The sequence below is a fragment of the Sphaerodactylus townsendi genome, linkage group LG17 (genome assembly GCF_021028975.2).
Source record: "Sphaerodactylus townsendi isolate TG3544 linkage group LG17, MPM_Stown_v2.3, whole genome shotgun sequence".
In the NCBI taxonomy this organism is placed as follows: Eukaryota; Metazoa; Chordata; class Lepidosauria; order Squamata; family Sphaerodactylidae; genus Sphaerodactylus; species Sphaerodactylus townsendi.
Window position 1 is genome coordinate 24,578,178 of NC_059441.1, and position 26,609 is coordinate 24,604,786.

At 43.7% G+C, this 26,609-nt stretch overlaps 2 protein-coding genes across 3 annotated transcripts in view; one reads left to right on the forward strand and one right to left on the reverse strand.

Annotated features, from left to right (window-relative positions):
- IGF1R (insulin like growth factor 1 receptor) overlaps positions 1-9,073 on the forward strand; it is a 213,011-nt gene extending 203,938 nt beyond the window's left edge. Inside the window, exon 13 of the mRNA XM_048481648.1 lies at positions 44-9,073. Within this exon, the coding sequence (XP_048337605.1) occupies positions 44-347 (304 nt within the window). The 3' untranslated portion in view covers positions 348-9,073. The remainder of the gene's footprint in view (positions 1-43) is intronic.
- Positions 7,710-26,272, reverse strand: PGPEP1L (pyroglutamyl-peptidase I like). 2 transcript variants are annotated; one of them, XM_048481772.1, is made up of 6 exons: positions 26,128-26,272; positions 18,214-18,266; positions 14,490-14,606; positions 12,164-12,393; positions 9,798-9,958; positions 7,710-9,196 (listed from the first exon to the last, which is right to left on the reverse strand). In XM_048481772.1, the coding sequence occupies exons 1-6, from the start codon at positions 26,159-26,161 to the stop codon at positions 9,135-9,137; spliced, it is 657 nt and encodes a 218-aa protein (XP_048337729.1). In that variant the 5' UTR covers positions 26,162-26,272; the 3' UTR covers positions 7,710-9,134. The 2 variants fall into 2 exon arrangements, with proteins under 2 accessions (XP_048337729.1, XP_048337728.1); XM_048481771.1 differs by lacking the exon at positions 18,214-18,266.
- Between the last annotated feature and the right edge of the window lie 337 nt (positions 26,273-26,609).

A 26,609-nucleotide genomic window follows, 5' to 3' on the forward strand; every position in this document is an offset into this window, starting at 1 on the left:
AACAAGGTGGTAACGCTGGTTGTTGTCTCTTTTTCCCTACCAGTTTTGAGCTGATGCGTATGTGCTGGCAATATAATCCCAAGATGAGACCCTCCTTCTTGGAAATCATCGGGAGCATCAAGGATGAGCTCGATCCCGCCTTCAAGGAAGTCTCCTTCTTCTACAGTGATGAGAACAAGCCGCCGGATACCGAAGAGCTGGACCTGGAGACGGAGAATATGGAGAGCATTCCTTTAGACCCCTCCTCCACCCTCCAACCTTCTGACAAACACTCAGGACACAAAGCAGAGAATGGCCCGGGTGTGGTGGTCCTTCTGGGCCGAAAGCAGAGGAAGAGACAGCGATAAGCAGCTATATAGGCAGCGGGGAATGACGCCAAAGAGCGAAGCGAGCGTTGCCTTTGCCCCAGTCTTCGGCCTGCTGACCTTTAGAACCAGGTTTTTGCAAACATGTGACGTGCGCGTGTGTCGGGGGAAAAGGGTGGGGGAACAGAAAGCAAGCAAGAAAAAAATAACAATATATTCAAAAGCCTACTGTACCTCAGTGGATCTTCAGAACCGTCATAGCTGCACACAGGAGACTCCTCTCTTCGTTTAGAAGTTGAAATAACTTTTTTTTTCAATATGCAAGCAGAAGATTGTTTCAGCGAAAGAAACTTGTCTGTGGGGTGCACGGTCAGCCTTTGAAACTCTTAACGTTTAACACTTAATAGCAACAGAAAACTTGAGAGTCTGACGCGTATCTCCCCCTTTTCCCCCTCTTCTTTCTCTCTGCTTCATAATGGGAAACATATCTGCGTGAAGTTTCAACTGTACGGCACTTTTTTTATCACATCAAAGAAAATTGCAGGCCAGCCGGTTCTCCGTTACCCCTTGTGAGTACCTGCTTCACACTGTAGGTTGTTAAAACAAAAAGAGGATTCAAAGGAAAAAAAAGGACTGGATTTTATTATTCCTTAATATTTTGAGGCTCATGTAAAATAATAAAGAAGGGCCGTTGTTTGTCCGAGGTTATTAACAGTTTTCAGCGCTGCCAAATTTTGCCAAAAAAAAGTGAAACTTTTTCTTTTAGGATTTTTTTCCCCATAGGCCTAGAAGGAGCAAAAGTAATCACAGGTTCTAGTTAAATGAAAAATTGACCAATACACTCAATTCAATCATACACTGGCACTCTTTTGGGGTGGGGGGAAGTTCAAATTGTCGCAATCCTTTTTTTTTTTCAGCTGGACAAAACCTGTTAATTTTTTTTCTTTGACGCAATTGAGAACGTAAGGGGTTGTTTAGGTTTAAATGAATTTCCCCCCCCCCCCCCCCGATGGAATTCTGAATAAAACTGGCATCAGAGGTTGGGAGGGGGGAAGATATCTCTTGTGCCGAAAATTCAGCAGCACTCGAAAAAGGAAATAAAGGCAGACAAAACCAGAAGGGATTTTCCTGCTGTCATTGGTAGGCTTGGGGGAAAGAGAACGAACGACTGAGAAAAACAGAAACGTTGGAGGAGAACCACCCAATTAAATGGATTCAAGCATCTAACACTTTGTCAACTTTTTTTCCTCTGTTATTAAGACTTCAAAAGGGTCTTGCAGTTGTATGTTAGACCATGGATCATTTGCATACACATTCGTCTTTTTGTGTCACTTTTATAACTTTTTTACAGTTCAGATACTCATCTATATGTCTGTACAGAAAAAAAGCTGCTATTTTTTTGTTTATCTTTGTGGATTTAATCTATGAAAAAAAATCTTCAGGTCTACCCTTTTCCCCCTCCCTTGACACCCTCTATCCCCCCGACCCCAGGTTCCCGGAAGATTTCTTATGCTTTGTACTTCAATGTGTAATGTTTATTTTATTATTTTTTTGCCTGTCCTCACTTTCCCAAGACGGGTTACCTGAAACATGAATTGTCATGAACTGTTTCATGCCTTCTATAAATAATTTCTGCTTTTCTTTCTTTCTTTCTTTCTTTCTTTCTTTCTTTCTTTCTTTCTTTCTTTCTTTCTTTCTTTCTTTCTTTCTTTCTTTCTTTCTTTCTTTCTTTCTTTCTTTCTTTCTTTCTTTCTTTCTTTCTTTCTTTCTTTCTCTCTCTCTCTCTCTCTCTCTCTGTCTCTCTCTGTCTCTCTCTCTGTCTCTCTCTCTGTCTCTCTCTCTCTCTGTCTGTCTTTCTGCTAGTTGTTTGAACAGGCTGTTTAGGGTTAAAACACTCTTTAAGTGGAGGGGTCGGGGTTAGACCCTCCTGGGTTGTAGGCTGGGGCTCTCTCCTCCCTTCGATCAACTGTGTTCTCGTTTTCCTTGCTACCCTTTGCCCATACAACACCCGAGTCTGTTACAATGTAAGGTATGATTCAAACTCAGGTTTGGGGCGGGGCGGGGGGTTAATTCTTTGTAGTATTCAGTGTTCATATTCATTGATGTATAGCTCGTCTCAGCTCCTGCTTTGTTTTTAGGTTACATTTCAAACAACCGCACACAGAAACCTACATGCGTGTGTATCTTAATTGTGAGGTGTAACAGCTTTTGAGCCGCGGATACCAGGCTTTGGGAGGTCATCGTCGTCATTATTATTACTATTTTTTAAAAAAAGTAACAATGAAATTTGCAATGCTTCCATCCCATCAACAACGTGTAATTCTCAGCAAACAGTAACGTGTTCGGGAACTGTATGTTATCGGCTGTGGCCAGTATTGTCAACCAAACTGCTTTGGGGATTGGCTAGGAGGAGGTTGGCTTTTTCAAAAATGGCGGCTGGTTAAAAATGGAGGCCAGCTGTGAGGAAGCGATGTCGGTCATGCCTAGCCGGCTGATATGCACAGGATCAAAATGTTCTGTTGTAGCAACTGCAGATATCTTTGAAAACTCATACTTAGCAGTTCCAACCAAACTCCCATAACTGAATCACCAGAAGTTCTTGAACTGAGTTGTGCGTGCTGGAGTAGAGGAGGTGGAAGTTCCCGATGGTCTGAAATGAAGGGAACCTTAATATTAAATTCAATGGCAAAGAAGCAGTTGATCCAATCACCCAATCTTTCAACAAAAAGAAGGGTTGTTTTGGGATGGAAATGTTGAATTGTTCCATTTGTTCTCTCCCTCCCTTCTCCCTCTCTCTTCCTTCCTCCCCCCCCCCCTTTGGTTGCATTTAAGAACAAAGAATTAAAAAATATAATTGCTAGATGTGACTGGAGTTAAGATATGTTTGTAGTGCTTTTACCCCCCCCCCCCGTACAGCTTCAGTCTCAACATCATCTTTTCGTCTCTGTCTCATAGTCTATTTTTTCCCTCATAAAAAGAAGAAAAAGGAAAAAAAAGGTATTCTATGTAGGATTTTTCTTTTAATTTATTTTTGTGTTATCAGTTTAAATCACTGTAGAGCGCCCCATATTAAATTTAAATACTGAGATAAGGGTTTTTTGAGTTATGACAGGGGGACAGTTTTTTTAAAAAAATTCAAACATTTATCTACCTCACTCTTATTTTTGTGTGTGTGTGTGTGTGTATATATATAAAATATACATCTCACATTTTCTCAGCAGCCGACAATATACTGTTGATACTGGTAACCTCATTCATTGTACAAACCACATCCTCCAGGTTTTGAGAAGAGGGGTCACAATGGAATCAAAAAGATCACTCAGAAAATGTTGGGAGTTGCTGCTTTTAAAACAGTCAACAACCTGCATTTTCCTGGCACATTGAGGGTTGCTGGCGGTTGATTCAGTGGGTCATTTGAACTAAAAATCAATAGCTGCTCTTTTAAAAAGTTCTCATAAATAGAGTGTCACAGTGACTATCCTGGGAGACTGTGCTGGCGAACACTAGAAGAATAGTACAACACAAACTTTTTACAAAGCTCGATCATCTAGCCTATGAATTAGTGTCTCTCTTTTGAGTTTAAAATGAGGAATTTGTTAATTCAGGCACCCAACTTGACACACATTTTGGATAGTCACACTTCTAAATAGGGAGAAGAGGACGAAACTGAAGCCCTCTTCAAGTGCCGCTGGCATTGCGAAAGAAAGGGCTTTCCCATATTCTTGTTTTCCTTGTTTTTGTGTTCCAGTTAATTCAGTTTTTTCTTTTCTATTCCGCACATAGTTTGCTTCCCCTAGTGGTCAATTTGATATTTCATTGGTTTATGTTTGGCAAGCATGTTTAAATTGCAGGTTTTTATACAGGACATAAACAAATGTAATATCAAATCAATAACTGGAGGCTGGAAGACACATGGGGAGCAGGGAAAAAATTCCCTGAAGGAATAGGAACACAAGCAAGTAAGGAAAATGAGAATGTAGAAAAAACCCACGTATGAACAAATTAGTACCTAAGAATCGTTTTGTCTTTGGGCCAATCCAAAGAAGTGATGCCACATTAAGTTTTAAATCTTTTTCAATAGCTTCTTTGGTAGGGCACAATATCTTGTTTTGACGTAGCTTTTTTAGAAAAACATCCATTAATTGAATTTTGGAATTGGTGTTGAATATAGTTCTGTATGCTTTGAACTAAGACCTTCTGACATTGGTTCTGATCAACCAGCTGGCAAATTCTCGCAAAAGCTTTTCACTCGTGGGTGAATTAGAGTGTGAAAGAAATGTACCCACCATCCTCCCCAAGTTTTGCAAGAATTACATGGTGGTCCAGTTCCTACAAGGGTTGGAGAAACCAAGCATCGTTGGGATCTTCCATGCTTTAATTTCATGGATCCGAAACTTTGATGCCTAGTGATCCTTTTGTTATTCCTGTCGTAGCCTCTCGTCTCTTGCACATATTAATCTCCACAATTCGTGGGGATCCTCAGATCTTTCAGCTGGCTAAGAGGGTTTTGTTAAAACTGTCCAAGTTATTTTTTTTAATTGTATGTAGGTGGTTTTTAAAACATTAGGAGAGAACACTAATATTGTAGTGCCCATCTTAATATACGTTTCAGAAGCATTCAAGCGTCAGGCAGTCATGTGACTAAACGAGTGGGCGCACGTGATTACGGCAGCCCATCTGGACCAAACCACCTCAACTCTACCATTGTGCTCTGCTCTTGCAACATCTGAACTAATTCCATTTTAGCTTACACGGCTCTTTCTGTACTGGTATTGTGTGTTTGGGGTTGTGTGTGTATCCCAGATCACGTTATCTACCTGGTATTTTCTCATACAGTCCTTCTATTGATAGTAAATATTCTTTTATGCATGTCAAAACATTAGAGAATTTAATGTAGGCTTGGTAACGGGCACAAGACTTGCCTTTTTCTGCAAGGTGTTGTGTGGCATGGGGTAGAGAAGATTTCCCCCCTTAGATCTTGACACGAGTTTGAATTAAAATTGTAGAAATTCAGTTTGTACGCCTCATGGTAAGCTCAGAAGATCTAGCAAGATGCGACTGTCCAATGGAGAAATGCATTGACTTGGACGAAGACAGATAATTATTTCGACAAGCACGTCATCTTAAGTTAAGAATGTAAGAGTTCTCATGGATCCGTACAAGGGCTCATATAATCCAGCATTGCATTTTTTCACCATGGCAGCCATTTTTTTCAAGACGCCCACAAATGGCATGAAAGCAGCCACCTTCCCTCCGTTTGTTCCCTTGCAATTTAGAGGCAGGCTGTTCCTGAGCAGGCAGCCTCCATTTAGCAAACATGGCGATAGAAATGCATTCTGGGTGTTTAGGTCCCCTTTTAAAGCTAAGTCAGCGGACATTGCTGCATTTTGTGGCATTGAGGTTTTTTTCTTCATAAACCATTGGCTTCGTGGCCTGACACCTCTACTCATCAATTTAATTGGATGAATCCTAGTTCTAGGATAAAAGACTAAGAGCTTTCTCTGCACCATTTTTTAAAATAAACCTGTACCAAATGCACTCTTTGTGGTCTGTTGGCCTTCTTGTTGCTTCTTCACTAAGTTTGAAGATAGAAATCTTTTTTTTTTAAGCATTCACAGTCCCCTTTGGTTTTCACCATTCTGAAGAACTTGGCACCATCCAAAAGCTTGGTTACCTCACCGCCTGCCCCTGAATCCAAATTATTAATGAATAAGTTAATAATCCAATTTACCTATTTACTTGTCAAGACTTGTCATTTCCCAGACGACTCCTCCCCAAAACACTTTTCAAAATTTGAAGTCAGGTCGATTTCGTTCAGATTTTCCAGTCAGGGTGGTTTTGATTGACGAGTCATATTTTTGTTGCGATCATGCGGTTGTGTTTTTCAAAATATATCACTAAGCCCTAGAAGAACTACATCTCATGTCAACTTTATCAGACTTGATTGTTGAGAAATCCTCACAAATAAGTGGTTCAGGCACAATGTTTGTCCTTGTGAGTTTTTTTTCCCAATGGTGTGCAGAAGGTGGTTTGGTTTCAGGGGAGGAAGGTTGGACTAAGGAAAGTTTCGTGTTTAGCTCGGCTTGTTTTGACCATAGCTAGACTCAAAAGCAGAATAGAAGAGAGGCTGGCTTCCAGTTAAGCTTTGGCCTTTCCTCGGTGGTTCTGAGCACAACGGTTCTCAGCAAGGTTGAAGTTGGCAAGTGTCGATGCCCTTCCTGGTGCATTTGGCCTTCCGTGGTGCATGATCTCAGTTTGCCCGGGACTGGGCACCAGACGGAACTCTGTTCAGATCCTCTGGGGATGGCCGAGGGTTGTTTAGCACAATCCATGTCTGAGTGAATGACTCTCCTCGTTGTTGGGATAGTTTTCTATGTAGTTATATTAAAACTTTCCATTCCAAAAGTCAGTAACACTTTCTTGTTGCTCTTTGAGTTTGTTTGTTAGCAACGTACTTAATCACTGGGGCTACGTAACAAATCATAGGAGCCACAGGTGACCCGCTCCTTTTCGCCCAGTGATAAACTCGCCTCAACTTTTTTAAAAATGTATATTTTTTAAAAATAGTGGGGCAAACTAAATTGACAAAGAAGCCCATTAATATTAGTTGAACTTTTTTTTTTTTAATTTTCTGGTGTTGCTGAAGATACAGAACCCCTGGGTGATAATCAAGAAAGTTTTGGGATGACATTTCAGTTTTGAAGGCCCAGTTGGTTCTGAGTTTGAGGCCTGGAACGTTTCTTTTCATCAACTATGAGAACCATGATGACGTCTTTCTAAAACCGCAGGGGAAACCAGTGCATGGTGGGGTTGTGAAAACAGTTGCGGGGCAGAAATATTGATCTCAGAAATACTGAGTAGCTGTGCAGAGGGAATACACGCAGATTCAAAGATCTTATTGTTTGGAACTTGCAGAAATGAGAATCAAGTACAACCGTTGCTCTTTGTGATACGTTTTATCCTGACTCAGAGGCGAATGTTGATGTGGAGCACCTGAATATGTGGAATTCTCTATTCTCTTTAAGAGAGGGCAGTTCCATTCTTTGATAAAAACAGAGATGCTCTTGCTGAGATGGAGGAGTTTGTTGTATGTGTGCCAGTTCCTGATGGCTTTCATTACACGTATAGCATGTGGAATGTGTGTGTACCTGTGTGTGGTTGTCATCTTTTTATTTTGTATCCTTTGTTGACTATAATCCATTAGCATTTTCAACGGGGCTTTTGAGTCCAGTAGATTACGGGTAGTCAGTTGACAAAAAGATCTGGTTTACAAAACAAACAAACCCTAATTACATATTTCATTGCATTTTGTAAGTGCATAGAATAATTTTTATAAAAATGTTTGTAGTTTATAAATGCCTACAGGTAATTTAAAGGGCACTTTTCTCTGTGTGTGTGTGTGCGTGTGTGCGTGTGTGTGTGTGTGTATCTGAGCAGGTATGCAAGGGCTTTTGGGTTGTGTTTTTTTTTAAAAGGATACCGGTTTTACTAGTTAGCTTTACAGTACACCAAAAAAAGTGGATTCTGTACAAACTCGCGGTCACGGCTAATTCCTTGCCCAATCTTAGTATCCCAGTACAGAGTAAACCCAGAATGTTCTGTATCTTCAGTAACCTGGTCTTCCAGAACCCTCTGGATGGGTGGGATAATTTCTAATTGGTCATTTCACTTTTACTGTATGAGTGCATTTAAATTTAATAGGTCGGCGAGAACCTCATTGGTTAAGGAAACAGAATAAGTATTGCTGCTAAGCAGTTCTTAGCTACAGTCCTAAACACAATTCTTTGGAAGTGAATCCCACTGAAATTCAAGTAATTTGCTTCTGAGTAAGTGTGCTTGGGGTTGGAACAATGCTTGCATTATTTAAGTATACGCTTTATCGTTGTTGCTTAGGTCGATTGAAGGATTTGACTGCATTGTATGTAGATGGCATGGTGAAAGACAACTTTTGATAGTTTTCACTGAATGAAAGAAAACTGTTTACAGGTTCCTCATCACTTTTTTTAAATAAACAGAAGTGGTTTTGTATGCAGCCTATACAATTTATGTAGATTATTTAGCAACATTGAAGCTTTGTTTAAATGACCATCACAGATCCCCTATTTATTATAATTATTTAAACAAGAATACCGAATATCCTATTTCCTTTCTCCAAAAATAACATGTTCCTTCCCCTTCTTCTTACCTGAAGGATTCTGGATAGTTTTTGTTGCCTTTTTCAGAAACTTTTTTTTTCTGTTTTCTAAACCAGTGAGGTTTGAGAAGAAAGGACTGGCCAGAGATCTTCTACCTCTGGGACAAAAAAAAGAGAAAAGAAAAGAAAAAAAAGAAAAAATGTAAAAACAAACAAAAAAATCAAACTAGAAAGTGCTATGGAACTGAATGCATTTGCAAACACAACATTTTCCAAGTTACCTTGTTTAAAATATAAAGTTTTTTTAAGAAAAATTAAAAAATAAAATGGTAATAACATGGCCAATTTATTACATAAAGACTTGCTGTGTATAAATTATTCCTAAAGAAATTCCTGTGTTTATATTAAAATGAATCAGTAGATGAAAAAAAAAATTCAAAATGTTTTTGTATATTCTGTTGTAAGAATTTATTCCTGTTGCGATATACTCTGGATTCTTTACATTATGAAAAAAGAACCTTTGTCTATTTTGAATGGCTGAAGCTAAAAAGCTCCCTTAGTTTCTCTTACTCGGCTTTTTTCTAGTAGTTACAGTACTACATTATTAAGTTAAGTAAAAAGGATTCTGTATGCATTTGTGTCTAGTGTGGTGCTTTTATTCACTATCAGGTGGATACTTGAAAACATTCAGAATATTAAACATTCCTTCCAGGGGTTTTCTTGTCCGTCCTCAGATGGTTCTCTTCTGGATCATTCTCTGCAAGAAGGAATCATATGAAAGTCAAAGATTTCCTTACCAAAACAAGAGTTACACAGATAAGAAAACTTTAAAGACCTAATTTAGAAATATCACATTGTTTCCATGGTTTTCCCAGCAAGTCAAAACGTTTCCAGCTTTTAATATACACATAAGGGATGCTGAAATATTTGCTCCTTCCATCTTGTCATACTGTTTCATACAGGCAGCACCCATTTCCCAAAGGAATTTTCCTATCTCATCCCTTTGTGCAGGGGGGGGGGGGGTGGCGTCTGGGCCAACACCTGCTCCATGCGCCCCCGTGCACGCCCCCCGCCCCACTTACCTTAGCCAACGGGAGCCTGCCACAGAGTGCCTCCTGGCCCGGTCCTGCCAGGCTGCTCCTTTGGCCAGCCGAAGGAGCAGCCTGGCGAGGGCGTGGGGGCCAATTCTCCGCCCCCCCATGTGACCAGCTGACATGTGCCCGGGGACCTGTGACCCACATGTCTGCGTGAGCGTTCTGCTTTTGTGTGAGCAGTACTCAAATGAAGGCAGGAGTTCCGTATGTACACCACACACCGTTTCCAGTAACTTTTAGGTCTTCGGTAAACCATTTTTTTACCTGTTTTTCTGCATTGCTTCAGCATTTGTAAGATAACAGTCTGCAATGCTCTTCCTAGAAATTCTGCTGTTACCCACTTGGATAGCGGTGGCACATGGATAAATGCTGCTTTTCCGTTACCATAATAAAGAGAAGCGTAATAGGTATAATCACAGATATACCTATGATATGAAAAAGGGGACATTTAGAGTTATGCAATGTGTGACTTGATTACATACACTTTTACTTCGTTTTGTTATCAACAGCTAGCTTCATCGACATGACACATAATTGAAGGATGTTTAAAATTGTTTTATGCAGATACATTTGGTTGGAGAAATTGGGGCACAGTCCTGGTCTGGTGATTGCTTTGTCCTGTTCATTTCACTCGGGTGCAAAGAGTTCCTTTTGGCATGCAGATCTGCTTCTACCTCTGAACTGGTGGAGCACGTTTCTCAAGTGATATTTCTACACGATGTACTGTGTGCACCGGGTCAAGAGCAATAGTACCTCTAATCCTTTCCCAGTACTGTGTGGAACTGAGGCCCCTTCCGCACATGCAAAATAATGCACTTTCAATCCACTTTCACAATTGTTTGCACGTGGATTCTGCCATTCCGCACAGTCAAATCCAGCTGCAAAGTGCACTGAGAGTGCATTCTGCATGTGCGGAAGGGGCTGGAGAGCCGCCTGAGAGAGCTCCCGCTGTCTGCGCGGCACCAATACGGTGGCTGCACAGTGGCATACCCACACGGCTTACAGGGAAAATTGGTTAAGAGGCTAGCTTAAAATCATCTGCACATCCAAGAGAAGAGGAAGATCCAAAATGTTTTGTGTAGACTCAAGGTTTTTAAAAAACGTTTTCCAATGATGCCCCTCCTGACAAGCCACAGTTTAAGGATACATGAAGACTGTGTCGTCAAGTCACCAACTCATCTACCAACTCATCTTTTGCCTCAAATGCCCACCTACAGGGTATTTGAAGCAAAAGGTGGTTTTCCATTGCCTTCCTCTACATCGGGTAGGGAACCTGCGGCTCTCCAGATGTTCAGGAACTACAATTCCCATCAGCCCCTACCAGCATGGCCAATTGGAGAGCCGCAGGTTCCCTACCCCTGCTCTACATAGAACGCCCCCCCCCCCGGTCTTGCTTGATGGCCTCCCATTGAATTCTGGGCACCGGAATTCAAGAAGGGTATTGACAAGCTGGAACGGGTCCAGAGGAGGGCAACCAAAATGGCACAAGGTCTGGAGTCCATGTGCTACAAAGAGAGGCTTAGGGAGCTAGGGATGTTTAGTCTCGAGAGGCGAAGGTTAAGGGGGGACATGAGAGCTACATTTAAATGTTTGAAGGGTTGCCATGTTGAAGAGGGAGCAAGCTTGTTTACTGCTGCCTCAGAGACTAGGACACAGAGTAATGGATTCAAGGTGCAGGAAAAGAGATTCCACTTAAACATTAGGAAGAACTTCCTGACCATCAGGGCTGTTCGACAGTGGAATTCACTCCCTTGGAGAGTGGTGAAGTTTCCTTCTTTGGAGGTTTTTTAAACAGGCTGGGTGGCCACCTGACGGGAGTGCTTTGATTGTGTGTTCCTGCATGGCAGAGGGTTGGACTTGATGGCCCTTGGGGTCTCTTCCAACTCTATGATTCTATTAACCACAGTTTACTGCTCAGCTTCTTAGCCCTGACAGGTTCAGGCCAAATTGGGCTAGTGGGGCTGCTAACTGTGGAAGGAGAGAATTTCCCTTTTCTGAGACAAGCCTTTAGTGCGTTGAATAAGTTTGATTGCTGGCAATGGGGAAACTTTTCTAGAAAATGGTTATTTTATAGTACCTGATGTGAACAGGGCAAGGGTCTGATTGTTTGGTTATAGTTATGTCCAATGGAATAGTGGAATAAATATCCTCCATGAATTTGTCATGTGTTAAGATTGTTGATTCAGTCCAAGTTCTCTCAGGAGTTACACTTTGATCGATTCCATTGTAACAGACTAGTTAATTCAGTGTCTTCCAAAACCTCACCATATGTTCAGGCAATTTGAAAGCTGAAGAACGTGAGATCAATTTAACACTGTCAGGGATTATATAGGTCCTCTTTTTTAAAACGAAGATATTTATGCCCCACCTATCCCTGACAATAGCCGGGTTCGGGGTGGCTTACAAAAAATCAGAATCTAAAATTACATTTACAGATGGTGATAAAGTATTTTCACCTGGCTGTTTCATCCCCCCATTCCCAACCACCCACACACAAATGAAAACACTTTATTTGGCATTTCCAGCTTTTAAGAACATTTTGATTTGGTACAGATTTTCTCAGGTAAACTTTTCTAATGAAATGACCTCTCCTCCAATAGCATTGGCTCCTGAGAACCCCAAATGTTTACCTTCCTGCATCTCTGGAAAAAATAGTGTCGATCCCTTCTGCCAAAAGGTTTTTCCATACACTTTTCATATCAATTGTCGACTCAATTCTTTCTGGGCCTTCTGAGACGCAACACCCATCTTCTGGGAGAAACCCACATACGTCTCTTTCTCTATAGCCTCTGTTCTTTCCGCACTGCTCCACAATCACGGTGGCTTTGCAGGGTGAAGCTAGGCCAATGTGAATCATGAACTGTAAACCGTCAGCCCGCAAGAGAGAAGGTAACAGGAAATTAAATTGAAGGTCGGGTTTTCTTCATTTTTCAGTAAAGCATCTTTCTGTGCCCTACTGTCATGTTGAAATAGAATACCCAAGATTATTTAACCATGTCAAAAAAAGTGGGGAAAAATGTTTGTAAACCAGTGCAAAACGACTTTTGCTTTTGGTGGGCTTTCCGGGCTGTGTGGCCGTGGTCTGGTGTAACAGACTTCCCTCTGTGATACACCTCTGAAGATGCCAGCCACAGATGCAGGCGAAACATTCGGAACAAGATCCACCAGACCACGGCCACACAGTCCAGAAAACCCACCAGAACCAGTTGAATCCAGCCATGAAAGCCTTCGACAATACAATGACTTCTGCTTTACTCCTGGCACTTCAGATCTTTGAAGCAAATACCCTCCCTTGGCAGCAGTGGCGTAGGAGGTTAAGAGCTCGTGTATCTAATCTGGAGGAACCGGGTTTGATTCCCAGCTCTGCCGTCTGAGCTGTGGAGGCTTATCTGGGGGATTCAGATTAGCCTGTACACTCCCACACACGCCAGCTGGGTGACCTTGGGCTAGTCACAGCTTCTCGGAGCTCTCTCAGCCCCACCTACCTCACAGGGTGTTTGTTGTGAGGGGGGAAGGGCAAGGAGATTGTAAACCCCTTTGAGTCGCCTACAGGAGAGAAAGGGGGGATATAAATCCAAACTCTTCTTCTTCTTCTTCTTCTTCTTCTTCTTCTTGTTCATTAATTCCTTGCCCTGTGCTATTGTCCACAATGAACATGCCAAAAGCTTTACCTGAACATAAATTGCCTCCGTAAAGATGGGAAGGAATTGGACACCCGTTTCTTGTTTTCAGGGGTGTTAAAATATTACTCTGTGCTGTGACAGCTGATAGATCCTTTGATTTAAGCCTGTGCTCAGGTGTGTGCATAAGATTGAGTGTGCTTTAAAATGCAAAAGGTTCTTCCCAGTTTGCAATGCTCTCCTAAAGTTCCACTTGACCTATCCTTTTATGAATGTTCAGATAGCCATGCAGAGAAGAAAACTGCCTTCCCGTAGCACAAACTAAGAGGGTAAACTGTGTCTGTGCTTATATATATGTTATATATAACTAAAATATATAGGCGTGTGTGTGTATTTATTATTATCATTAATTACATTTGGTATACTGTCCATCCCCAAAGGGTTCTGGGCAGTGTACAGATAAAAGCCAACAATCAATACAAATAAAACCAATACACAATATAACACAAAATTCAAATTAAATACATTAAAAATTCCAAAATCTGCATCATAAAAACCCAACTTTAGGTGGCCCCCGAGAACTCCTAATCCCCTCTTCAGGAGGGGACCAGCAGAAGCAGCCAGTTAGATGGTACGTGGGGGATTTAGTGAGGGATCTGACAATCAGCAGCCAGCCCGCCCAAAGGCCCCCGTGGAACAGGATATATGTTATTTCTAAAACATATAAGCAGACTTGATTAGATCTAAGTTTCTCACCCCCAGTTTCCTGAATGGGCCTAGTTGTTTGATCTTGGAACCTTAATACAACAAACAGACTCTGAAGTATCAATCAGCAGCGTTTATGGATGAGATCTTGAATTACCATACTTGGCAAAGCCAGTTCTAAAGAAACTGGCATTTGCAGACCCATAGACCCCTAACAAATCCCTCCTCCCAACTTCCCAGAGGCAGCCTCTGGAACCCAGACTGCCCCAAGGTCAGCAACAGATAGCAAAGTAGCCACCTGGTCTCCTGCCCACAGCAAGATAACAGTTGTAACTCTTTTCTGGCAGGACAAGAGATGCAGGGGATGCCTAGCTTACTACAAAGCATGCAAAGCCATAAAACATAGGTCAAGGAAAAATGCATAGATGGCAGTGGTAACATTTAGCAGGCTGGTTACACACATCAAAGAGCAATTGACTGGTTATGTCTGGTGATTATATAGTTTCAAGAATGTATTTCGTTTTCTCAAATACGCGTCCCCCTTACACTGGTGGACTATTTTATGCTCTTTCCTTTGGCTCACTGTTAGCTTAATTGAAATAAAAATGCTTTAGAGTGTGTCGCCACTTACATGGGGCTGACGTGTTGCCCATATTTTGCAGACAAGCTCTTTTGCTTTTTGGTAAGCTGGTGGTAGTTCTGCGATGTGTAGGTCTACTTCACTGCCGAGGCCAATTTTGGATAGCTCCTATGGGTGGAAAAAATAGCATGGTTTGTGCTGCAACATGTCCAACTTATTTCAGAGGAAATTTGCAGAGAGAAAAAAATCCTGCATGTGCCATGAAATATAAAAGAGAACACAGTGTACACCTTAGCAGCGGAGTAGTTCGAAAACATATGTCTGGGTGTTGTTTGCGTTTGCAGCAGACGACGATGGTCCATGGAATCATTAATGATGGTAGAAAACTGCTCCAGTATGGACGCTGAGCATGCTAGTTTTCAGTGTGCTTAAACAGATATATCAGGATATCAGATTTTGAAGTCTGTACCACTGCTCAGAGTGTTGGTAATTCTCTCTGGTAAGAGGTAACCTTTGCATTGCAAGCAGAGTACACAGAGCCAAAACACAGCAGAGTGTGTGTCTGCTGGCAACAAAGAAAACAGGAGTGAATTCGTATTTAACTAATAAGAGGAGTCTTTATTAGTGAACTCCATTCTGGATAGAAAAGTGGAGAGATAGGTTCTCTATTCTAATCTATCTAGCTGGATGATGAGAGATGTTGTCTGCATCTCTCCGCACCCAAGGTGCAAGTCAGAAAGTGTGTGTAAGAATGGTGGAGAGAGGAGGAGAAACAGGAAGAAAAGACGTTCCCTGAGAGTAACAATCTACACATAGAGACATACCTCCAAGGGGGCGGGGCGGCATAATGCACTGGACATATGCCCCTGTGGGGGTGTGGCGAGGGCATTCTGGGGGCGGGGCAGGATGGGGGCGTTCCGGGACAGGGGCGGAGGACACACCGGTGCCCCAGGCGCTTTCCCCCTGTGCTACGCCTCTGTCTACACATCAAAGGGATAGTGACATGCAGTAGAGAAAAGTTGCCCAGTCTTGACCCTTTCTAGCTAGAATTTAGACCTACTGAACTGGGTCAGATGGAATATTCTGGCATATCAAACATTTGTGCTTCATTAAATGCCTTTTTTATTGGGAAGCAAAACAACCCAGGTGGCAACGTTTAGAAGGGCTTTGATGTTTGTTCAGCCCAGGGGTAAAGTTACGCTGGTAGGAGCCAGTACTAAATAACTTCAAGGAAGCAGTTGAAATGGCACCTTCTGTCTTCTGCTTTGAGCCACCCAAGAGACACTGCATGGGCAAGCAGTTAGTTATTTGTGTTGCAGGATTTTGGCATGTTTAATTACAGACTGTCTTAACATTTTCTTACATAATTTTCTGGCATAGGCAGGTGATTGACAGAATTCTACCCCACAAACACACACACACACATACCAAAAATCATTAATTTGTTCTTGCCTCTGGCTGTTCCAACTTGAAGACCAGACATTGTTTTCAACACGGATACTATTATGATACCTTACAACCGATTACCCACTGGCACTGGAGCGCGCAGTGGAATCGGAAACGCATTGAGGCAAGAAATCTTGTCCCAAAGCGCTTCCTACTTTGCAGCACACCGAGAAGTGCGTTGGGGCAAAAAATATTGTCCCTATCAGTGGTGGGATCCAAAAATTTTAGTAACAGGTTCCCTCGCCAGCCCCCCCTCAGCAAAAGGGGCAGAGGCGTACCTAGGCAAACCTGAGCCCTGGGCAAAACCTGAGTTGGATGCCACCCCCCCATGGGCAGCCACCCCACCATGACCCCAAAAATTTTTTTTGCACCAGGTCATTTCTAAATCATCATCACATTATAGAAAATGCCTCAACTCACAAATCTGAACACAGCAATGGTGAAACACACAGGTTCTTTGATAGAGACTGGTGAGATAAAAGGTACAAAAGGCTGAGAATCAATGAACTTCAGTACCTGAAAGGGATTAACCCAGTTCAGGGAGTTACATTATTGGTCGCAATTGCTATATGGAACCTTCACGTTCAAAGGCAGTAAGCCTCTTGGGGAGGTGAGGGCGTGGAGATGGAAAAGCGGACCCAATTAGTAACCCCCTCTCGGCACACACAAATAATTAGTAACCCACTCTCGGGAACTGGTGAGAACCTGCTGGATCCCACCTCTGGTCCCTATGTGCTTTCTCTTTGCGGTGCGCTGAGAGAGGAGGCATGTCAGGGCAGGATTTCTTCTCCTGACACGCTTCCTCTTGCCCCACGTGTGTTTCTCGCTTTTCGCAGGGAACGCAAGAGCACTTTGGGCGCGACTTCTCGTGTCAGCAGGGGGCAAGGGCAGGGAACAGCCAGCAGTAGGCAATCAACTTCAGGAGCAGCCGAAATCAAAAAGCAGAGTGGAAAAAAAATTGTTCTGAAGAATATTTGCAAAGTTTGGCGTACCAATCAAAATAGGGTTGGGATAATTTATTAGACCTCCTGGGGTCACTAGAATTTTGAAACAAAAACAAGTAGCATTCTTTACTTACAATCTCATTGGAACACCTGATGGGATTCCTATTCTGAGCACCAAATTCCTGGAATATAGATATTATTTGGCCACTTTTCATCACTCAGTGCAGAGTGAAAGCAGTGTGCTGAGTCAACCCTCCACACATACAACAACAAAGAAGAGTCACATTCATAGAACATGTTGCCAAATATCGAAACTATCAGGTGCCACTGGGTCGGAAAGAGGCACAATAACAGGTCTGTCCCTGATAAAACCAGGCAGGTAGACATCCCCTTTCAATTAACAGTGCTCCCTTCTCCCAATCTTCATTTTAACACAACATGGTATAGATGGTAAAACTGCAGTTTGAGAGAGTTTGGAAGAAGAAGAAGAAGAAGAAGAAGAAGAAGAAGAAGAAGAAGAAGAAGAAGAAGAAGAAGAAGAATCCCCCCTTTCTCTCCTATAAGGAGACTCAAGGGGACTTTCCCTTCCCCCCTCACAACAAACATCCTGTGAGGTAGGTGGGGCTGAGAGAGCTCCAAAGAACTGTGACTAGCCCAAGGTCACCCAGCTGGCGTGTGTGGGAGTGCACACACTAATCTGAATTCCCCAGATAAGCCCCCACAGCTCAGGCAGCAGAGCAGGGAATCAAACCCAGTTCCTCCAGATTAGAGTACACCTGCTCTTAACCACTACGCCACTGCTGCTCCATGTCCAATTGGTGTCCAATTCAGTTTAGTGTCCAATTCAGTCACTGGTAAAATGTTCTTGATGACTGCTGTTTTCAATTCTACTAGTCCTTAATTACAACTGAGGTCTTTGCTATCTGTGTAGCATGCCTTAAATGTCCTAGCTACCTGCCTGCACAATTACGGATCTCTGTACTGTTTTTAACAGTTTACTGACACTGGAATTTCCCTCTGCAGCCATTTCCTTGAATTTTAATGTACTTTTTTGCTTGAATGTATGCCACAAAGAAATCAGTTTGTTCTTCAAGTGATAACATGAAAGTATAATCTTCATTTTGTTCTTATTTTTTAGCCCAATCTCATCAGATCCCAGAAGCTGAGTGGGGTCGGCCTTGCTAAGTATTTGGATCATGGGAGACCTCCAAGGAATGTCGGGGACGTAATGCGGAAGACGGCAACAGCAAAACATTTCCAGACATCTCTTGCCTTGAAACCCTAGAGGGTTGCCATAAGTTAGCTGTGACTTGGTGGTACTTTACACACGCACACACTTTTTTAAAAAGGGAATTAAATTCAGTCCCGAGTAGTTAATCTCTTACCTTCACTGCTGCCCAACTAGAGTTAACAAGATGTTGTCGGAAGGGCCCAAATCCTAAGGGGGAAAATCCAAAACCAGCAACATTACTTATGACCCTTTTCACAGGACTGGATCTCTGATGGGGAGGCACCCTGTCCCAGTGGTTACAGCACCTGCTTGAAACGCAGAATGCTCCAAGTTAAAACTGGTGTTACAAGGAAAAGTTTATAGGGGATGAGAAAGTTCTCTGCCATTCACTGGCGTAATGCCCATTGGGCAAGGTGGGCAGCTGCCCAGGGCATCACTTTGTGGGGGGCATCAAAATGCTGGGTTCGTTTTGGGGTAATTTTAGTGGTTTTCTATTTTTGGCCTGCAGGGGGCGCAGTTTTTAGGCTGAAGTGGGCACTGTGGTTCAAAATTTGAAGGTATCATCAGGATGACTTGTCCCAGTGCTGGCCTCTCAGCTTGCGGAGGTTTGGTTCAGGGAGTCCGTGCTGAGTGGGATCTCCTTCAAAGCGGGTGCCTCTCTTGATCTCCTACTTTGTTTCCACCCTGGTTTCTAATAGGAGATGGGGCTGGGTTGTGCTTTTGGAGGGGTCCATAACTTTGGCCCCTTGAACCCCAAACTCGCGCTGCACCCCAAACCTGGGGGATATCTATTAGGGCAGTCTCCTGATGGAGACCCTGGAAAGCCTTTGAGACTGTGCCTTCTAGAAATGTGTTCTCAGTTTTCCAGCCTGCAACCCCCATTGACAGCAATGCAGAAAACTCAATGCAGAACAAAGATTCTTGGGCAAATTTCGGGATGTTCTTGCAGGGAGGGCATTCTTGGACGTATCAGCACCAAATTTTCAGGGCATCATCTGGAGACTGTCATGATGGCACCCCCAAGGTTTGGTGCAGTTTGGTTCAGGGGGTCCAAAGTTATGGACCCCCTTAGCAAAGTTATGGACCCCCTTAGCAAAGAATGAGGGATGGGGCACCCCCTTTGAGGGTACATAACTTTGGACCCCCTAAACCAAACTGCACCAAACTTTGGGGATACCATAAGGACAGTTTCCAGATGATACCCTGAAATTTTGGTGCCAATACATCAAAAAATGCGCCCCCTGCAGGAACATCCCAGAAATTTGCCCAAGAATCTTTGTTCTGCATTGAGTTCTGTATTGCTGTCCATGGGGGTTGCAGGCTGTGGGGAAGGGGACATTTCTGAAGGCACAGTCTCAAAACTTTCAGGGTCTCATCAGGAGACTGCCCTAATGATATCCCCCAGGTTTGGTGCAGTTTAGTTCAGGGGGGCCAAAATTATGGACCCTCAAAACTGTAGCCCCCATCTCCTATTAGCTTCCATTGGAAACAATGGGGGATGGGGCACCCCCTTTAGGAGTCCATAACTTTGGACTCCTTGAACCAAACCTCACCAAACTTGGGGAGTAGCATAAGGACAGTCTCCTGATGATATGCTGAAATACAGGTGCTGATATGTCTAAAAATGCACCCCCTGCAGGCACCAATGTCCTGGTGCAAAAAAATTGGTCATGGTGGAGTGGTCACCCATGGGGGGGGGGATCCAACTCAGGTTTTGCCCAGGGCTACAGTTTGCCCAGCGCTGCCTCATTACGCCCCTGCTGCCATTGACCCCAGAGAGCGGCTGCCAGTCTGAGTTGGCAAGACTCACCTTGATGATGCAGTGGTTTAATTCAGTAGAAGGGGGCTTCCTGTGTTTGTGGGCTGTGCTTGTCTCATGATAATTTTATCTATGGGCTAATTTTGTGTCTGCGAAGACTGAATTGTTTTCCACTCCAAGACTCTCTCCGCACAGAAGGCTGGCTCCAGTTCTGTGTCCAAGCTGCAGCTCAATCTTCTGGAGCATCCACACGACATTATTTCCTAGCTGTCCACTTCACATGCTGTCCCCAATTTATTGCAGTCATTCCTAAACCTGGTTTGGTACAACCAGTGGTGATAGCCACTCACCTGGATAGCTTTAAAAGGGGCTTGGACAGATTTATGGAGGAGAAGTCAATCTATGGCTACCAATCTTGATCCTCTTTGATCTGAGATTGCAAATGCCTTAACAGTCCAGGTGCTCGGGAGCAGCAGCAGCAGAAGGCCATTGCTTTCACCTCCTGTATGTGAGCTCCCAAAGGCACCTGGTGGGCCACTGCGAGTAGCAGAGAGCTGGACTAGATGGACTCTGGTCTGATCCAGCTGGCTTGTTCTTATGTTCTTATGTTCTTATAACCTTTTGGGGAAGATAGTGGTCCAAGGGTCCGTGTACGTCGTGTGGATGCGAAGATACAAGTGCTTGTTGGTCCGGCCTGCTTTTCTTGGCTTTATTCACCTGCATCTGCCATCCCCCCCCCCCCGAGCATTAGAAAGATGGTAATTTCTTCTCTTCCCCCCTACATGACACAAGCCCTTTCAGAAATCTACCAACTGGCCCTTGAATATAAATGTATGTTTTTCAATAAGCATACTGTAATTTTTCATATTTGTATCCTCCTCTTTCCTGCAATGGCAGTATATAATCATAGAGTTGGAAGAGACCCCAAAGGTCATCAAGTCCAACCCCCTGCAATGCAGGGACACACAATCAAAGCACTCCCGACAGATGGCCACCCAGCCTCTCTTTGAAAACCTCCAAAGAAGGAAACTCCACCACACTTTGAGGTAGTGCATTCCACTGTCGAACAGCCATTACTGTCAGAAAGTTTTACCTGATGCTTAGGTGGAATCTCTTTTCCTTCACCTTGAACCCATGACTCCTGGTCCTGGGCTCTGGAGCAGCAGAAAACAAGCTCGCTCCCTCACCAACATGACATCCCTTCAAATATCTTAACATGGCTATCATGTCACCTCTTAACCTTCTCTTCACCAAACTAAGCATACTCAGCTTCCCAAGTCTCTCCTCATAGAGTATATATGAGGTTATCACATTTTAGCCTCACAAAACCATATATTTGTTTATTCGTGTTATTTTATGCAATTTAAACCCCACTCTCCTCCAGAATAGGCCAGGCTTAGGGCGGCTTCCAACAAATCGCTTTCCATTATCTTTAAAATTTATGGCAACAATAATTTATAACAAAATTGCATCTAATCATAGAAATCACTTCCAATTAAAACTGGCAGTTTGTTTATACTTCTCTGAAACAATCTGTTAGCCTCAGTGTTGTGTTCAGATACAAATTTCAAGAGGGATGACAGTGGGAGACCCCAAAAATGAATAACTGGGATTTTAAAAAAGGTAAAGTTTAAAGATTTTTTAAAAGGTAAAGACGTTTGCTAGACAGATTTTGTTTGGGGGTGGGGAGGGGTTGCCATGGCCTTCCCCAGTTGTCTACATTTTACCCCCAGCAAGCTGGGTGCTCATTTTATGAACCTTGGAAGGTGGAGTCAATCTGGAGCAGGCTAACTGAAACCGACTTCTGTTGGGATTGAACTCACATTGACTGTAGTACTGCAGTTGACTCTGCACTATGGGGCTCATGTGGATTCAAAATGGAGAGGAAAAGGGGAAAAGCACTTTAGGCTGGGCGAAGTGACTAGCCCAAGATGACCACCCAGCCAACTTTAAGAAGAAGAGTTTGGGTTTTTACTCATCTTTTCTTAACCGTAAGGAGTCTCAAAGTGGCTTGCGAACTCCTTCCCTTCCTCCTCCCTCAACAGACACCTTGGGAGGCAGGTGGGGCTGAGAGAGTTCAGAGAGAACTGAGACTAGCTGTAGGTATCTCTTGATGTGTAGGAGAGGGGAAACAAATCCAGTCCACCAGATAAAAGTCTGCTGCTCATGTGGAGGAGCGGAGAATCAAACCCGGTTCTGCAGATTAGAGTCCACTGCCCTTAACCACTACACCACGCTGGCTCTCTCTATGGCTGGGTGCAGAGTTTTAGCCGAGGATTTCCCCCATCCAGTTCCCTCTCAAGTGTGAGGTGGAAGAGAGAGCATTTTTAAGATAAATTAAACCAGGTTTGATGGGGCTTCACGACATTTTATATTGTTTGCTCTTTTGAGAAAACAAGCAATAATTGAGCTTGCAAAGTGGGAGAGTATAAAGTTTTGTGCGGAGTAAACATCCAGCCCGGGGATAGCTGACCAAAATGGGCACAGCTGTTGTTATGGTCATACGAAACCCCTGTGGAGGGTGAAGCCGTTCTATGAAAAGAAGTGACTTAATCGAGAGAAGGTCTCTGTGCCTCTGGCTCCCTGAACCAACACAGATCAAATTGGCCGAGTATTATTAGGCACCGGGTCATAAAACCAGGATTCCTGCCAGCGAATTTGTTACGAGCAGGTGAAAATGTGATGGAGGCACTCAGTGACGACTCGCTGCAAGACTTTCCAAATGCACCTGTGCCTCTTGAGAACAAGCCCAACGCTAAAATCAGAAGACTCCCAAACTGGAATTGCTTGTCCTGTTTAGAGGTCAGTTTTACAGACAAAATAAAAGCTCCCCCCCCCACCCCCCCAATTTCTGTAGTGCAACATGACGGCGGCCAGTTTGCAATATTAAAATCATCTGAGGAGGTTCTGGAATGGAAATAATTTATTGGAGCCTGTTTCTGACTTATAAAAACCTTGTTTTAAAAGATTTGCAATAGGGGAGAAAAGGCCTAGGCTTTGAGACATGGGTCTTTGGTTCCTTCTCTTCCAGCTTTATTTCCCCAATGTACTAACAACGATAGAGAGCCAGTATGGTGTAGTGGTCAAGAACAACAGAGTCTAATCTGGAGAACGGGGTTCTATTCCCCACTCCTCTGCGTGGAGACTGAGGGGTGACTTTGGGCCAGTCACAGTCCTGTCAGAACTTTCTGAGCCCATGCAAAGGCAGGCAACAGCAAACCCCAGCGTGGTCAGTGGTGGGATCCAAAAAATTTAGTAACAGGTTCCCATGGTGGTGGGAACAGTGGCATAGCGCCAATGGGGCTGGGCGGGGCACGACGGGGGCATGGCCGGGCATTTGGGGGCGGGGCATTGCTAGGCGGGGCTGTGGCAAGGACGCAGCCGCTGTGGCGGTCCTTGGGTGAGAGAAATGAATGCACGCAGGCGCAGGCTGCCACGCATGCCGGTGCACCTCCTGCTAGACTGCTTCAAGTTCTGTGCACTACTGCTGAGAGGAGGGGCATAACTAAGGCAAAAATCAAGTGGCAAAACCACCAATTAGTAACCCCCTCTCAGCACACACAAATAATTAGTAACCTACTCTCGGGAACCTGTGAGAACCTGCTGGATCCCACCTCTGAGCATGGTGTAGTGATTACTGAGCTGAAGAACCGGGTTTGATTCCCCACCCCTCCACACGAGTGGCACAATCTTATCTGGTGAAGTGGAGTTGTTTTCCACACTCCTCCACAGGAAGCCTGCTGAGTGAACTTGGGCCAGACACTGTTCTGTCAGAACTCTCTCAGCCCCCGCGGAGGCAGGCAATGGCAAACCACCTGCAAACATCTCTTGCCTTGAAAACCCCAAGGGGTCACCGTCACCCTCAGTCAGCCGTGAGTTGATGGCATTTTACACACATACAAGAACCATGATATTCAATAATGAAACTTCCAAAGGAAATGAATTTGAAGGGCCCATATGGTATAGTGGTTAAGAGTGTTGGACTAGAATCTAAGGGACTCAGGTTCAAATCTCCACTTGTGCCATAGAAGCTTGCTGGGTGACCTTGAGCTTCCTTAGGTCCCCGTAGGTGAAGTATAAATGAATTAAATAAATCAAGAGGAGCTGTTTCTCCTGGTACATTTGTTGGTGATTCCTGGTCTCAGACATTCCAGTTAGCCTTGAATTAAATCGAAGCGTATCCGTTTCTTTGCATAATGGGTCAACAGGTTGTGACTTCCCCACTCTGTTTTCTCACAACAGCAAGCATTTGAGGTAGGTGTGGCAGAGAGATCGTGGCTGGACCCAGGACACTCAGCACGCCACCATGGTAGAAGCACAGATTCTGAACTGGGTCTCCCAAGATCTTAGTCAGAGCTCTAACCACTAGCCTTGACTGAGGAAAAGGTGGACTACCATCTCTTCCTAGAACTCATTGGCATTTGAACACAGCTGTCTCCTGAGAATCGAGGTCCACTTGAAGAGATGTCTGCCGTCATTAAAACACGTTGCTGTTCCAATGTGTTTTGTACAACGTTGTAATGTACAATAGACTGAGGCTTTCTCTCCAATCCCCTCACAGTCTTTCTAGGCCAAGTCTCTCCCTTAAAATAGCTTATCGGAAATGACTGATGGGGCTTTGTGTTGAACTCTTGTAAAGTTATGGGGCTGAATACAATAGGGTGTATAAAGATAAACTTGTTTTTGCAGCATGAAAAAAGCAATGTGCTGTTGTTGAGTCAGTGGCTCCTGGGGGAACCCATCCCTAGGGTATTCTAGGCAAGAGACAAGCATGCTCTGCATTTACAGCCCTGGGCTTCCTTGGCAGTTGTCCGTCCAAATGCTAACTGTGGAGGACCCTGCTTAGCTCCCAAGTTTTGATAAGCTCAGGCTAAGAGCCAGCGTGGCATAGTGGTTAAGAGCAATGGACTCTAATCTGGAGAACCGGGTTTGATTCCCCATTCTTCCACATGAGCTGTGGACTCTTAGCAGGTGAACTGAGTTGGTTTCCCTACTCCTACACATGAAGCCTGCTAGGTGACTTTGGGCCAGTCCTGGTTCTCTCTGAACTCTCTCAGCCCCACCTACCACACAAGGTGTCTGTTGTGGGGAGAGGAAGGGAAATGAGTTTGTAAGCCATGTTGAGTCTCCTTGTAGGAGAGAAAGGAGGGGTATAAATCGAAACGTTCTTCTTCCCTACTCTTACACATGAAGCCTGTGGGGAGACTTTGAGCCCGTCATGGTTCTCTCTGAACTCTCTCAGCCCCATCTACCTCACAAGGTTTCTGTTGTCGGGAGGAGAAGCGAAGATGTTTCTAAGCCACTTATGGTTAAGAAAAGCAGGGTATAAATCCAAACTCCTGCACCTCCTCCTTTTATTACGACCACTAAACTGGGCTATCCGGGCTGCTTTTGGATCATGGGGACGTCAAAATGAATTCTTAGGCTTATATAAAGCTAAGTGACTTCTTTGACACTTCTCCGTCCTGGTTACTCACAGTTATGGTCGGAGACATCCGAACAGGGTTCTGCCTGCCTTGCAGCTATTTCCACAAGCCTTAAAATAATCTTAAGATGTCTTTAATTGAAAACAGCGACAAGCAGGTTCTCTTTGATGTCCCTTTGGGCTCGGGCTGTGTCCTTAGATAGCCTGTAGTGGAAAATTATCCAACAACTCACATGTCAAGGCTTTGCGTAATGATTGCCTTTAGGACAGACGGGGCACAACAGAGAGCGACTGTGTGCTCCAGCATTCCCGGGGAGTTTTACCTTTTAAAGCTGCGTTCCTTCCCTGTAATCAATTGTGTCTGAAGTGGTGATTCAGCAATAGCTATAACCAGCAAATCTGGCTCTGGAGGATTGTGCCAAGGCAAAATTTTATTCATTCTGAATTCATTTTTTTAAAAACCGACACATTACTTTTCTGGGTGTTTTGAAACTGCAAGCCTGAAATCTGACATTTCAGAGCTGTCAGTCTGATGCAGCTCTAGTGTCAGCCTCTGATTATGGGGAATTGGGAAGCAGAGAAGTGCCCCGTGGTTTGTTTTAGGTAGCCTGTAACTCGTTTTACCTTGGTTTAGACAGGAAAGGATGCCGAGATATTTTCAGAGGCGACAGGAATAGTAAACAAGAGACATACTTGGATGGAGGTAAGGAGCTCTCCCCTCCACCATGCCATCTGATTTTCTTAGCGAGTGAGATTTGCTATTTGGATATACTGCTATGTCAGTTGCTAGTTCCTGTCCTGCCCACTGCCTCCCGCCCTTTCATTCCATGATTTTAAAAAGTCTGGTTTACAGCACTCCTAAAAGTATTTTTTTAAACTCTTACCAGTAACAACCACCGTCTTCGAACTGACATCCATTTAACTTGGATCCTGAATGTGAAATGTGGCAGTTTTTCTTTTCCGGGCCCGACCATCAATTCACTCTTCTATGACAGCATGCTTGATCAAGAAAGTCTCTGTCATATCCTTTCTCCATCTGTTCCAAAATGTCCATCTGCCTACTGGTCAGTGGGAGAATCGTTCGTCAAAGTGGGGGTGGAGTAAGTTCTACTTTCACTTGATTATTTGTAATTGGTTTTATATTTGTTTAAGAACACCAAGTTCCCCCCAAAATAGGAGACGCTATTTACGATTTCCCCCATTTTAGGGATTTATAATGTAATACATTATTAACAATCAAGGCCATTTCATATTCAGTCAAAGAGACTGTACTGCGGGGTTGTTCTTTGTATATTATGCCTAGATATAAACTTTTATGTGGAACAATTAAATAATGATGTCAAGATGAAGGGGTACTTTGCATGTC